A 16,232-nucleotide genomic window follows, 5' to 3' on the forward strand; every position below is an offset into this window, starting at 1 on the left:
GCAGCTAGCTTAGGGAGCACATTTTGAGAATCACTGACCAAGAGTCCAAAGTGTTTGGAGCTATGGACACTCTGAGAAAGTATGTCCAGCCCTGGTTAGGGTCGGGGAGATCTGAGAGAGCATCATGGAAATGAATATTAAGGAACAAGGGGGAAGGAGAAGGAAGGAGGGACTGAACACATTTAGTTCTAAAGGGTGAAAGAGGGAGAAAGTGCATACGGTTTGAAACCAATGCAAATAATTCCATTTATTCATGATAAAGATTGATTTTGAGGTAGTCATAGGAAATGAAACTGGAGTGATACACAAGGGCCACCGTTGTGGGTTGAGGCCTTGTATGAATATTATCCTGATGGTAATTATATAATCATTGATTTGGAGTAGGAGAAAAGACCCTAGTAGACTCTGACCACAATAACTGTCTTCAGAAGAGGCAACTCTGGGGGAAGAAATTCTTTTTTATTTCTCTGACATGACAAACCCCACAGGAAGTGATATGAGTGTGGAAAGCGTATACTAATTGCACATAAGCAGACCCAGATGGGGGTAAGTTTTTGCCATTGACCAACCAGTACAATAAGGAGGCATTTGAGTGCCTTGATAATTAATGGTTCATCGTCCCTTAGAAAACCCTAAGTCTCACCCAACTCTGATGGTCAATTATCTCTTGGAGGGGAGGGACGACAGGTTAGGAAGAAGGAAGACCTGGGTCATAATGAAATGTGCTTCATTCCTTTCTCTCCAGGGGAAGATGATGACGACGATGAATGTGGGGAGGAGAAGCTGCCCTCCTGTTTTGATTACGTGATGCACTTTCTGACTGTGTTCTGGAAGGTCCTGTTTGCCTTCGTCCCTCCTACGGAATACTGGAATGGCTGGGCGTGCTTCATTGTCTCCATTCTCATGATTGGCCTACTGACAGCTTTCATTGGAGATCTGGCTTCCCACTTTGGTTGCACCATTGGCCTGAAAGATTCCGTGACCGCCGTCGTGTTTGTTGCACTTGGAACTTCAGTGCCAGGTACAGAATGCCTTCTATCCAATTCCCCCCCCCAAAACGGAAGCTCATTTGCCTTCTTGATCCCTTCTTTCCTACAATTTCAAGGACTGTGATAATGAATCAGGCCTGTGAAGGATGAGAGACCAGAGATAAATAAATCTGTTGCCAAATAATGTGCTGTCAAATAATGGCCCTTCTCAAGGTTATAAAGCTGGTCAGTGTCATTGTGCTGACAGGCATGCATTCCCAAAGGGCCTCCACGGCCTGCATAGGGAGAGCCAATCAGTTTGATGGATAGATGTTCAGATCAGCTTCCCTTTAGAGTGAATGCTTTCAAAAGCACAAAACAAAATACCAAATCATCTTCAAGAACAAAATATCTGTCGTTTATATTGAAAAATGTTTGGATTATTTCCATGAAACTGTAGGTTTAGGTAACTAAGATACTTAATAGATACCTGATAAACTATTCTTTTGATCTAAGTATTAGTGGGAGTAAATAGGAAATAGACATTGATCAGGATAGAGAGAAGTATTTTTGACAAAAGTAAGCAGACCAAGTGCACATTTTGAAGACAGCCTTCATGCATCCCTTATAAATTGAATTTCTCTTCCAAGCTACAACTATAGCTCATTATTTGACTCAGAATTCTGAGTAAAGCATCATCATACCAAATATTAATAGCACTATTTTTTAAAATTTTGATGAGCCTCAGAATTACCTGGGAACTTGTTGAAAAATGCATAAGTTGGAGACCCATAATTGACCAATGGAAGGTTTAGGGGTAAAGTCCAGAAATGTGTATTTTAAACTCACCAATGACTCTGTGGTATATCACAGCTTATTGTAATTGAAATTCTAGGCCTGTTCCCTAGCATTAGTTGCATCTTGACAGACATAAAGACTTAACTCTGAGCATATAAGGCACACATTCTCTGCCCAGTAGCACACCAAGGGCACAATTAGAATAGGCTTGGAAAAAGACAGGACACGAAGAAAATCTAGCTCAGCTAACGAAGCCAATCACTCTATTTTCCACAAATATCACAGTCTTGATCAAGCTGCTGTGATTGCTAGTAGTTAGTCATAGTTGGCAATCTTGGTTTGGGGGGTTAGAATGAAAACAAGTACAATTTATGTCATGTACAGTCAGGTATCATGGTATACATGCTCCATCGTTGACCCAAATGTCATTTTATGGTGTATGACTGTATTTCATTGGAATTCACCAGTTGCAGTTCTCCATGGATATTTATCATCTCAGTTACTATGGAAAAGTGACTTAACTTCTCTGAGCTTCAGTTTCTGCATCTGTAAAATAGGGACAACCATACTTACCATTCAGAATTGTGGTAAGATTGGAGAAAATATTAGGATATAAATTTTCCATCTAGTCAAGCATCAATAGAATTCTCATAAATAATTCAATATAATTGTGGCTCTTAAGATCGTTGTTTATGTTGAATAATTTAAGATGATCTGACCAGTATAAATCCATAGTTACCTTGAATAACTCTGAGTAACCATGGAAGTCTTCAGACTTAACACTGGTCAGACACAATATATGGTAGTATTTTCCAACAGCCTGACCACTTAGGGGGTCCTGATTAAAAGGACCCACATAGTTTTGGTGTCCAGCCCAATTAATGGATGAGGCAAAGGATTTAGAAAGAATTCTCAACCTTCCAGACAACTCGTTTTTTTTTTTTTTGTTTGTTTGTTTGTTTTTTGTTTGGTACCGGGGATCTAACTTAGGGGCACTCAAACACTGAGCCACATCCCAGCCCTATTGTGTATTTTATTTAGAGACAGGGTCTCACTGAGTTGCTTAGCACCTACCTCACTTTTTCTGAGGCTGGCTTTGAACTCTCCATCCTCCCACCTCAGCCACTGCACCCAACTCCTAGACAACTCTTGATCCTTGCAGGAGGGCAGACTTTTTCAATCTCATTTATGCTCAAACAGTTGTGCATCTGATGTGTACTTTGAATATTTCTTCAAAACTTACCATAAGTTAACCAAGCAGGAGGAAATCTTAAAATATTAACAATCTTATATTGTTATATTTAGAGAATATATTCAACTAAAGAAGCTAAACATCACGGTTGCCATTGCTTCTGGGGTTAGTATAAGGAAATATGTTTGGGGGTCTACTTTTCCTAGGACTTAAGTCACTGCATCAAATGGTGCCCAAGGTAGCACACACTGATGGCCTGGGTTTATAATGCTGGAGGAGTATATGTGGAAATTGGGATAACAAAGACAGAATTAGGTCTCTTGTGACAATTGTCCAAAATCAGTCTTTTTTTTTTTTTTCTGAAAAGGCAGCAGCAGTTCATTCTACCAAATGCATTTCTTTTAAAAAGGATAAAAATGCTTTTCCTACATCAAAATCTTTGTTCCTAATGTGTCTTATTATTCACCAATTCCTCATATCCAACACCTCAAAACTGATTCCTTTTTCTATATGCCAATTTTACAAAAAGTCTCCAGAAAAATATGGCAGCTGCATGTTAAATTCACATTTTTGCTGTATCATGAAATGTGAGATTAGAGCAGAGCTTAATGTGTAGAGGAGTCACCTGTTCTGCCACTAAAAGCCAATGCAGAACCCAGGTAGAGACATCAGAAGGGAAGAAACTCTATTTGGGGAGAATACCACAGAATCATTAATTGTTGAAATGACTTCTCTACACTGCCATAAATGTTTCCCATTGGGACATAGATTTCTTTGCTCTGTTATGGGGATAACTTCTATAATTTGCTGCAGTATTAACTATGCAGCATGCTCCCTAAGCAATATATTAATGGGTAATCTCAGATAATCAAATCTATATAAATAGTCATTTTCTCCCCCCAAAAGCTATGCAAATTAAAGAAGATGCTAAATGAACATAATATTTCTGACTTTATTCTTCAACCCTGCTGATTCAGAGTCATGTTTATTATGTCTCCTGACTCCTAAAAATTAAAATAAAATAAAATGATAATGATGTTTCTAGATCACAAAGTCCAGGTAGAAAAATTTTTTAAAAAACTAATTCTCTCCACTTACATTCTTCCATTAATCAACATTGCTCTAGATGCCCAGTTTTTTTTTTTTTCTAGGATGGTATCTTGGCACTTCTCCCAAAGTAGAAAGGCTTCTGCTTTGTGTCTATTGAACTGCTGTTCCTCTGGAGGTGAGAATCTTGAATTCTTAGATATGGTGGTCAGATGGGCATTGAAAACTTTACCATGCCAGTCCTCCCTCCGCAGGGCAGCATTAACTATCCGTATCTTGTTAAAAATATATTTTACCATGTTGTTCAAAGGAAAAAGCTTGTGGCTTTTCAGGTGAGAGAGCTTTAGCTTGTGGCTTTTCAGGTGAAAGAGCTTCTTCCTCATATCACCTGGGAGCCAATGCTCATTAAAATTTACTAGCAAGGGGGTGCTCACAAAGGTCTTCACTCATCCTAACCCTTAGTATGTCTACAAAGCTCAAAGACCTGCACCTGTCAGTAGAGGAAGGCTCTCCTTTTTCTGAATCACAGTTCTGCAGGCCTCCTATCTGGAGGAGGAGACTTCTGGAACACACTCTCCACCTTGAACTGTTAAAGTGAGCCAGAGCCTGGTCTGTAGGCCTCTTTTCTTCTTAATCCATGCTAGCTACCTGGACATGGTCTTCATAATTTAAATGCCATCCATATGGCATTAATGATTGCTAAATACTATCCCCACCCTCCACTTTTCCCTGAGCTAGATTTATATGTCAAATTCTTTCAATGTATCCATGCTGAAAGTGTAATTTGTAGCTCAGAAACACTACATCAAAAACACAACTGTTGCTTTCTACTGCTCAACAGCCTTATCCTTCAACCAAATCTGTTCTTTCCAGATCTTTCCTTCCTCAGAAAAACAGTATCACCATCTGCCCAGAAGTCCTTGATTCCTTTTATCATCCTCCCCAGTCAATTCATCTTTAAGTCCTTCAGGCCTTTCCTATAAAGTGTGAGTTGATAAGGCCCCTTAGCTCTCTCTCCACCTCCATCCGGGTCTACACAGCTGTTCTCTCTCACCCAGAGCTCTGCAGGAGCGTCCTTTCTCCCTGCTTCTGCTGGAGGTCATCCTGAGATATTAATCAGATCACAATATTGCTTACAATCTTCCAGTGGCTTCTTGTTTCACTTAGGATGAACCAGAATCAACATTGACCTACAAAGACTGATGTGATCTGGTCCCTCCCTGACATTCTCCTCCTTGCCTAGCGTTCTTTGGTCTAACCAGCATTTTTTTTTTTAATTTTCCACATATCCACTTCATTCCTTTCAGGGTTGCATGTCTAACTAAAGGGGTCTTTCATTGGCACAAGACTGTATCCCTGTCTTCAGTTGTATCTCATCTTAAATACCTTCCAAGAAGCCTTTCCTAACCTCCTAATGGAAAGCAGCCAACCAGTTCTTCTTATATTTCATCCTATTTTCTATACAGTATTTGTTACTTTCTTTATTTTTTTAGTTTATTTTTTCATACTATTGTCTAGCTCTCTGCACTAAACGGTTAGCTTCATATTATTGCCTTCTCTCCCTCATATTCATTCTCTCTCTCTCTCTATACACACACACACACACACACACACACACACACACACACACACACACATCTTCCTGGTTCCTAGGATGATGTCCACCTAACACACAAAAAAATGTAACTGTGTGCATGTATAGTGTTTGAGCATGTGTGTGGTATGTATAAGAAAATGGACAAATCAGTCATTGACACATTAGTATGAGTTGATTGAATCAGATTACTTTCTTCCTAACACCTTGTATAAATAGCTAAGACTCAGATATAATTATTGAGGGAGGTAAACAGTGGATATTTGTACAGTGTGTCTTATTCTTGAGGAATAGGACATATCTGAGGGTCATTGCCATAGGAAGAGGTAAAATTCAACTTTAGAGCATGGAGAACCTCAGGGCAGAAGCACTTTTTCTCTTTCATAATCTTGGCTCTGGAGGGAACTGTGATGAGCAGCAAGGTAGTTTTGTGTATTCTTGATTCTTTATTCTCCTGTGATCCCTGCTTCTAGAGCCACCACTCAGGCCATTACTTCTAAAACTCCAGGAATCTTCTGTGGAGTGCTAAACAGACATGTTGCTGTCACCTGACATGGGTCCACAACTGTGTCAGAGCAGATTGTTTCTATGGAAAAGCTGGCTCAAAATTCAAGGGAAAAAAATAAAAGAAGGAATATTTGGAACACAGCCTTTTAAAAATGAGAGACGAACTAAAATTGTACATTATTTTAGCTTCCAGTTATTTTCTTGGGCAAAAACTTGGTTATATCAGGCCAAGATATTCCAGTTTATATACCAATTCCAGATATCTTAGTTTCCTATTGCATTCATGTAGAATTAAGCATTTGTCTTTATTACAGGGAAAACATGAATGTTGATGCATTGGGTATATTTTGCTTCCCTATGTCTTGCCTTGGTCTTTGTACCTCATCGCTGGGTCTGTCTGATGCTTCCCTACTGCCCCCTGGAGCTTACCAGATGCTCACTACAGGGCCAGAAAAGTTAAAAAATTGAGAGTTGAGTATTCCAGGCTGTCCCCTTAGCCCCTGGCATTGTCGATTTTCTATTTCCTTCCAATGTTTTGAATGTCCCTTTATCTTTTGAAATCTGTCCCGTAGGAATTTTTTCCCTCTGGAGATTTTAAGGCATGAAAGGAAAGGAAACAAACGAATCTAGAGTTGTTGTGCTTTTTTTCCCCATTTTTTAAATTGATCCTTGGGTGGCAAAAACACAATTGGGGAAAATTTTACATTATTTTTAAATTATATCATGTGCCCTGATTTCTAAACACCACAGGAAGAATTTGATGTAAAGCTGGTTCTGCTGGCCATTCACTGTGTTCTCTTAGTGTCATGCTGTGCTGCCTGCTCCAAGGGAGTTCAGTGAAAAGAGCTTTGGAACTGAATTCAGGGACCTGGACTCCTAACCTTTATTCACTGTGTGACTATAATTGATTTCTTGGCTCTGAGCCTCAGTTTCATCGCCTGTAAAATAGGCATGGTACAGACAATTCAAACAGAATTGACGAATTAAGTAACTTTGTGGATCTCAGAGCACTTTGTGGACTGAAAACTTGTATACAACGCAGGACATAATTATCTCATTATTTACACTGAGGTCAACTCTAAACAATGTCAAAAGAAATGGGAAACCATCAGAAAAGGAGGATAAATAGGAAAAGTTTTATGAGCAAGGAAGGAAATTTTCTTTTAATCATAAAGCTCCCGTGGGCACTAGACATAAATGCTGTGTTTACATTATATATTATCTTATTTAGATTATGTCATTAAGTGATATGCAGCTATTTAGCCACCTCCCAAACATTCCTCATTTATTTACTAGTATATTTTTTGTCTCTGAGACCAAAAATGAAATTTATCTACTTGTTTGATGCTGTGCTAGAAAACGTTATATTTTGTACAAAAAATATGAACTATTAATGGTTTAGATTTTTCAGTTTTTAATCTCCTGACTTCTAAAAATTCCCCAAACTAAGATACTCTAAAATACATTCATATAGCAAGCACTTTACTCTGTATTCTGTTGCTTTCTTTCTCAGAAGACCCTAAAATAACTTGTGTGGTTGTGAAGGTTATAAAATGAAGTCTCAAGGAGGCACCATACTCTGAATGACACTCCTGGAGATGTATCAGGTACCACATCTATGGATGTAGACAGTGACAGCCCTGTCTAAAGGCTACCCTGTAGCTTCTAGAGAGTGTGCACCAGGATCTTCTTGCTATGTGAGGAAGTTCAGGTTCATATAGAATAAATGATCTGTTCACATTTAGTCCAAGTTTATATGGATGGTAATTTCTTGGACCAGTATTATCTCTCATATTTTATAATCTGGTACTTAGCCACTGTATCTTAAGAGATTCCTTATCAAGGAGTTGTCTGGAGGTAAAAATGCTCTTTCCAAATACCTTACATTTTTTTGAAATTATTCATTTCTCTTTTACCTCAATTTTAGTATTTTCCACATTTAAAGCATATGACACTGGAGTGACAGTGAGCTCAGGCACTGTTATTATTCCTGTTGGCATCAAAAACAACTAGTAAACATCATGCTTCAAAACTGTCATAAATTAATAAAGGTCTGCTTCTGTAACTACAAATTTATCATTTAAAATGTAAAAAATGTACACACTGAAATTCTTTTAAAGATGTTCAGCTCTGATATAGCTGGCAACAAAACAGAATAAAAGACAATCCTCATCCACACAACCATGTGCAAAAGGCTGTGAACACAGAGGGAAATTGGCCACTCCAAGGATAGACCAAGCTGCAGGTGGTACTTGTCCAGGTCCTGCGTGGGTGGGGCCCAGGAAGGGCTTATTGGGGAGCCTCTCTCAGCAGTCACATTCTGCAAAGGCTCACTGGCCAATTTTGGAAATCAAGTTCCAGTGCTCTGGTCTCTGAGAAGTAGGAGATTGGAAGTGGAATCATGGAGATCACTGCCCAAGAGCTCATTACTAAACACAGTCTACCTGTTACCTAACCACAGAGATGGAGTCAGAAGGGAACACCACAGCAGCCCAGTGGAAACAAACACTTTTCCCAGTGGGAAGTGACACCCAGCTACTCTGGATTTGCAGTCATCTAAACTCCCTTGAAGAACAGCAGGGAATCACATTGACTCAATTATTTCCTCCCATCCCATCCCACTTCACATAGATATGGTGTTGCCAGTGCAAGGCTCACAGGTAGATTGATTTGTTAGTAACAGCCTCAGCCTCAGAAAAAAATGTACAAAGTTGTCTTTTAGTGCAGTTTTCATAAATACTCACCAACGGGATATAAAAGAACATGAACTTTAGAGGCAGATAGACAGGCCTTCAAACCAACCCTTTCCCCCTCTACTTTCTAGATGTATGACACACTCCAGAGGCAAATTGCTTAACTCCTTTAAGCCTTAGTTTCTTAACCTGAATCATGGAACATGAAAATCTGTCCCACAGTTACAGTGAGGATTACATGACAGCCCATTTATAATGCACCCAGCAAAGGGTCAAGCCTATGGTAGACACCCAAGGAATGTTAGATCTCTTTCCCCTTCTATTTCAATGTATTCCTGAATGGGTTTAGGTCTCCTAGGGCATTTAGTTTAAGTATATCACAGCCATTGAAAATGAACAGTCATTTAAATTCTCAGCCTGTCTTTATTGTTTTTCTACTCTAGGGATTCTGGTGAGGTAGACATTCCCAATACATTTTCAGTTCTTGTGAAGGCACTGACTCTTCATGCGGTTTATCCTCTGAACACTTGCATTTCAAGTCAGATAGCCAGTGTTCCAGAAGCAGCATCACCATAGTGTGTACACATATTTAATTAGATAATTAACATTTCACATCAACGGAAATGGAAGCGCAAATAGAATTACTTTCCCCTGAGCCAAAATTTCCTGATGGCTATGGTGTGATTCCCCCGAGAAGATCCTAAAGAGCAGTTATATTTTGTTTTCAGAAAATAAGCAGGTAATTTCATTACTATAAAGAAAGGTCAGGACTGCTGAAAATGGACCCTGATATCTGTAGCTGGGCCAGAGGCAAAGCCATCCAGGGACACTGCAAGAGGCAGCAGGGTCAGCCTAGTCACTCAGATGGCTTTCCACCAGACCTTATCTTAAGAGGTTCCTTATAAAGGAGTTGTCTGGAGGTAAAAATGCTCTTTCCTCTCCAGTACACTCACCCAAGAGTAGGTGATGTCACCAGAGATCAAGGAAACCAACAAGAGCAACAATTAACAAGGAGAGAGCGAAGCAAAGGAAAGCCAGACACCAGGTTGCATAAGATTTGCTCAGTAAATAGATGATTACATTCCTTGATTTATTTTCTCAAAGGGCAGTACTGCACAGGCACCTAACACTGAGTAAAAGGCTGGAGTGTGAGGAGGATAATAACAGTGATGTCATCTGCCAAGAGGTGGTCCAGGGAGCCAGGATATTCAGCATGTGTCATGCCCAGTCTGAAGCCTTGCAGAGTCTTTAGATTAATGCCCCAATCCCACACCGGCCAATTCCACTCAATCCCATAATAGTCACAGGATAAGAAAAAGGGGCTAAAAATATCTTATTCTATCTGGGACTTCTCAGTTACTCTAGGACAGCCAAACAAGGACACTTGGCAGAACCATAATGTTGTACACATGTATGTATGTGTGCATACGTGTGTGTGTGTGTGTGTGTGCGCTTTGTGTTTTCAGGGTTGATGTTATGCATGCATGATGTAAATGAATGTAAACTTCTCCTTCTTTATAGTCTTAGATGGAATTTCAAAGGAAGAGAGCATCAAGAATAGCAAAAGTATTAGGCCTTTTTGCTCTATAGAGATTAACAAGAATAGGCCTCTAATGAATGACTTGTAAATAATATTGAGTTGGTGATTTTCATTTCTCTCTATTCACATTTGAGAATAAGGTCATGAAAAGTTTCAAGGACCACTTTTCTGCTTTAAATGCAAGCTCAATATACATTTCTAAACAGCTTTATTGAATCATAACTTATATCCCAAAAAACTTACCAATTTGAAGTATACCATGTAGTGATTTTGAGTAAACTCACTAAGTCATGCTGCCATTACCCTAATCCAGTTTTAGAACATTACATCACCCCCAATAAGATCCCCATGTTCATTTCAGGTAATCCCCATTTTCACCTCCAACCCCAGGCAATCACTAGTATATTTCCTGGCTCTATAGGTCTGTCTTTCCTCAATATTTCACAAGAATGAGTTTTAACATAAAAATATCATGGATTCTCTATCTGATAGTAATTGTAATTCCTCTTCATAAAACAGCAAGACTTGCTGTAGTTTCAAACTAAATTTGAAGTTTACCATGATTCTTTAAAATTTTTAAATTATTTTATTTTCTTCATTATGAAATCTCTATATACAATTTGTGAACTAAAGCTGTGCAATATTTTTTATATTTTGCTTTAGGTATTTATGGATTTGTACATTTTAAAAAATAAACCCACTATGCTTTCTCCAACAATAATAATCTTAGCTCATATTTACAAATTTCTGGGGGAAAGAATTATACAATGGCACTGAGAATTACCAACAGGAGATATTATTAGGGTAACAACCCATTTTGATGATATATAAATGCTAAATGTCCTTGACTAATCCAGTCAGTTGATCACAATACAGTGCTAAGCAAGTGACTCATAATTTCAGCTTCTCATCCATGGTCACAGAGTGTCACCCGATAGATGCTGGCTGCTGGCCCCTGATCAATGCAAATCCATCACAACCATTGCAAGAGCATGAAAAGACCTAGTCTTATCAATGGCTATTAATGAGAAGCCATGGGCATGATCTCCCTGTACAAAGAATGACACGTGGCTGCTAATTTCAAAGAAGAAAATTTGGGCTTTAAGAAATGTACTTACTTACCACATCATGGGCTCTGTATGAGCAACAAAATAAATGTAAGCCCATTGGTATTTTTAGAAGAGAGGACAAATAAAATGCTAACTCAATTTAAAAGGCAAATCTTACATGTGGCTATAAAAGAATTTTAATATCTGTTTGGGATAGTGCATATTATAGATATGAAATCATGGTGCTTGGCATTTATACACAGTGCCAGCTGGAATGCCATCGTTGCTCCTCAGCACAGGGACCCCACATCCTGCCCTCTCTCTGGAATGAAACACAAGCTATATATTACTTGTTTATACTCTGCTTCACTACAAAATAGTGTTTAAATCCACAAAATGCCTTGCATTATTCTGCCTTTTTCAGCACATGATCCAAAAAAAAAAAAAGCTAAATCTACTAGTGACCATATTTGATAACCTTCATTTAGCTCAGCAAATGTAAATTCTGCATTTTATTTACAAAGAGAAAACAGCTTATTTTGGTTCTATTATTTACAACCACAAAATTATGTGTTGTGTTTGTTTTCTTTTCCCCCTCCTCTGGAGCCCAGGGGGCTTCTTATCCTGGTCCTTCATAAATCACATGCTATTATTAGGTTATCATAGTAAAAAAAAATCATGGGTTGAGACAACAAAAAGCAAGACTTGTTGTAGTTTCAAACTAAAATGATATCCAATGGGGTCTGCAAATATGCTCAGCAGAGGACTAATTATAGCTTGTCATTCCTGAGTTATAGTTGCAAAGCGACAAATAACAACAAATGTGTTAGATGGTCACAAAAATGTCCTTCTGTGAAGATTCTATACGTGTAGAGGCTTCCAATAGCTGAAACACGGCAAACCAGAATCCCCGAAATAACCCACTTGTCAAACCCACTTGTGGCTCAGATTGCTGGAGGGCAGGCAGACATCTGCCCCAGACATCTTGGAGGTGCTGCCTGCCCTGCGGTCTGTCCCTCTGGAGCTCCACAGTTAGGTAGAGAAGCGCCACCTCCATAGAAGAATCTGACATCAATAACTTCTATATTGAGTAGTCTTCTCCTGAGAGTACAGATTCTCAGCCTCTACACCAGAGCTGAGTCGGCAGTGGAAAAGTAGTGACAAGAAATATTCAGCATAAAAAACTTCATTCTCATAGACAATTTCCACAGCTAATTAGGAAGCCCCAGCAGGTTGTAGAAACAATATGGCATTATTTTGGGGGTGGAGGGGGCTGGAAATTGAACTCAGGGGCACTCAACCACTGAACCACATCCCCAGCCCTATTTTGTATTTTATTTAGAGACATAGTCTCACTGAGTTGCTTAGCACCTCGCTTTTGCTGAGGCTGGCTTTGAACTTGTGATCCTCCCACCTCAGCTTCCAGAGCTGCTAGGATTACAGGTGTGTGCCACTGCTCCCGGCCAATATGGCATTCTTGATCATCAAATATTCAAGTATTCTTCCCTTCTGCATCAGTCATAAACACATTAGAAAAGAGATGGAAACCATATTTATAAAATAATTTTTAAAAGGAAGCAGTAGGATCTGGTGGAAGGCATTGACTTCAAATCCATTCTGCACTCCTGTTCGTTCATTCTGCAAATCTTTCACTAGTACCCACTCTGTACTAGCTCTCTTCCACATGGTAGGTAGAGGGATGCAAGCCAGATGGTTTTCTAATCCCACAGAGTACATACTCCAGTGGGAGGAGACTGGTACTCAATACTATGGTAAATGCTCAGGGAACAAAGATGGACATTGTCGAGAAGCAAATAAAACAGGCTTATAAAGTCAAGGAATAGTCTTTATGCATAGGGTTGGGGCAGTATTTTAATAGGATGGTTTGACCCCTTGTGCCATTAATTTTTAGCAAATTACACTTAAACCTTTGTTTCTTCTCCTGCAGATTTATCAGGCGGTTCTAGTCTTCAAAACTGGGAAAATGTGTTAATTTTTTCTTGCTTCCCACTTCAAACAAAATGCATTTGAATTACTTAGTGTTTTCCTTTTCTCTCTGGCAGTTGCTACTCTCAATGTCACCCCCTACCATATGTGCTCTCTCCAGTACCCTGGCTTTTTCTCACTGACCTCTCTCGCTTCCTCCCAAATCTAGATATTCTGGGTTAGTTATGGCTTTGTTATATCCAATACATGATCCCACAAAGGCATCAGTGATTATTGATGGTGTCATGAGGGTGGAGAATTTGCACTAAACACAAAAATTCCAAGAGTAACTACATTTGTATGGCTTCATTGGCTAAGAAATACGTTTGTATGATGTATCTCTTCGATGCCTACAGCAGCCTTGGAGTTAGGTAATGTATATTAGTTATCAGGTTCAGAAAAGGAGGTAGTATCTGGCAGGTTGATGAAGGATCCTGGAATTGAGCCAACAGCATGAGGCTCTGGACACCAGGAAATCACAGGGTGGAAATTCGGATTCACCTCTGGTACTGACCCCTAAGTTTCTGTTTCCTCTCCTGAAAAAGTGAGACTGAGAGCAGCTGTCCCCACCCCCCTACCACCTTAGAATTGTTGGGAATGGAAAATAGGATGATATCCACTAGAAGGGTCTGGAAATTGCATGAGATATAAGAGATACTTGTCAGAAGACATTTTTGAAACCTCTGTAAGACGTGCCTGGGAGAGAGGGGAGGAAATTATACCCAAGAGCTCAACTTCATTGCATACCCTTAGCAGCTTAGGTGGAGCCCTGTGCTTTATTATCTGGTATTTGCATTATGAATTATATATCTAGGAAGAGCCTAAGTACAGAAGACGAAAGACTTGGGTATTACATCCCCTTTCCAGATGTCTCAAGAACAGGAATCTCTTAACAAGCTTGTGAAAAAAAGTATTTGTCAGGCTAAGTGAATAGGCAAAAGAATTTTGTGGGTCAGAAACAATAAAACATACTGTTGGCAAATAAAATATAATGTCATTGTAACAAAAATATAAAGGTAAGAAGTAAAAAGGAATCGTTGGGAAGAAAGACATAAGCATGTCTTCTCACAGCTGGTTATTGGCAAACTTTCATAGTGGATAGAGTTGTTTTTAGGATTCTCATCCCACTTTGTGCCCTGTCCTGGGCACTTTCTTATCTCTGAATCCCAGGCCAGCCCCTGATGACAAGGATATCTCCTCTTGATCTGTTCCACTACCCACTCCTCAGCCTCCATACCATTTGACATGCCCCTGCTCTATAGGTAGTATGTCTGATGTTTTCCACGTAAGGAGCCCTCTAGCATAATCCTGACTGCTGTCACTTGAAAGGCCAAGAAAAAGGTTGAAACTCAATCCCCATTTCATCTCAGATAAACCATGTTATTTATAGGAGTCTATTTTAATGTATATTAATGTATATTTTTAGCCTTTAATAATACTATAGACAACATATTCTTTTTGTAAATAATAGGAAGTATTCATAAACAATGAGAAAATGAATCATGCAATCTTGCCACCCATTTGCATTCCAGAACTTTCAAATAATTTGCAAAAATGTGTACACAGATAAATACTACATATTTATCCATGCTTTTTAATGGATGCTATGTATAGTTAGATCACCCATTTTCTTAGTTAGTGGTGCGTCAATGAACACTTTTTTCTTTGTTGGTTAGTGTACATTTACATCATGATTTTAATAGTTGCATAATTTAGTTATGTAAAGTTATAATTTATTGAAAACAAGAGACAATTCAGTTGTTTCTAATTTTCCTCTAGCATAAAATCTCTGCCCTGACTCATCCCTTACATAAACTTACAGACTTGTAAAATTATTTCTAAATATTCAATAATAGAATTGCTATAACTATGAACTTGTAAATTTTTATAGACATATACTTTTTTTTTGCGTAACATGATTAAACTATAGGGATGAGCTAATAGGGGAAATTTCACACCAAATCACAGCAAGGTGGGAGCCAAAATGGGTAAATTACCAGAACTTTTTAAAGCCCTATCAAGTTTCACCTGTCTGTGATTGTCACCTGCTCCCTTGGATACTAGATTGAGTTTGTAGGCAATGATAGCTTTTCTATGGAATTGCCTCCATTTGCTTACTTTGAAGAATGTTCATGTTTTCTGAACTTAAAATTCACAAAACCATCCCTTCAAAAAGAGTGTCTATGTGGAATAAATAACTGGGTAGGTATCCTAGGGCAAAGGAACATGTTGGGTATCCACAGAGCCAGAATCACACCAGTGTAATCCTGCCAATGGAGAAGCTCCCTTCATAACCCATTAAGGCTGACTGAAGGGTGAGAATGAGGTCACTGTTTAGTTTTCTGTCTCATTCTTCTCATCTTTCTAGCTTGAGCAAGCATAGGGCAGCTATGGCTTTACCATCTCTAACGTAGGACATGAAGGTAAGAGAATTTGAGAAGATTCAGGCAGGAGACAGATGTTCCAGAAAGAACAAAGCATAAAGGAAAGAACCAGGCTTCCAATGTCATGAGGGTTAAGAAAGAAAAAGAGGGAGATTATTGAGAAGGAGGAAGCAAGTCAGAGGAAGGCATCCAGTGCAGGGCAGATCTGGATTTTTTTTTCCAGGCAAGAAGTGAGTTTCAGTTTTATCTATGTAACAACAAACCAGTTAGCTTAGGAAAATGACAATTAATGCAGCTATTTTATTTTAACCCCAGATTGGCCCTTGCTTTTTTACTTTTCAAAATTAGCCAAATGTGGCTGAACTTTAATCTTTTTAATGTTTTGCTCTCATAGACTTTGTTTCATTAAAATAAAGTTTTATTATAAAAGTAATAGCATCATGGTTCAAAATTGGAAATAGCAAAAACTTCATG

General features: G+C 38.8%; 1 protein-coding gene across 5 annotated transcripts in view; it reads left to right on the top strand.

The window, feature by feature from the left end:
• Positions 1–16,232, top strand: part of SLC8A1 (solute carrier family 8 member A1) — a 362,317-nt gene that overhangs the window by 334,206 nt on the left and 11,879 nt on the right. For all 5 annotated transcript variants that reach the window (XM_081264073.1, XM_081264075.1, XM_081264074.1 and 2 more), the window contains one exon: positions 746–1,021. In XM_081264073.1, coding sequence (XP_081120199.1) covers positions 746–1,021 — 276 coding nt within the window. The remainder of the gene's footprint in view (positions 1–745; positions 1,022–16,232) is intronic.

This window comes from Spermophilus citellus (genome assembly GCF_964194105.1).
Source record: "Spermophilus citellus genome assembly, chromosome: 13".
NCBI lineage: Eukaryota > Metazoa > Chordata > Mammalia > Rodentia > Sciuridae > Spermophilus > Spermophilus citellus.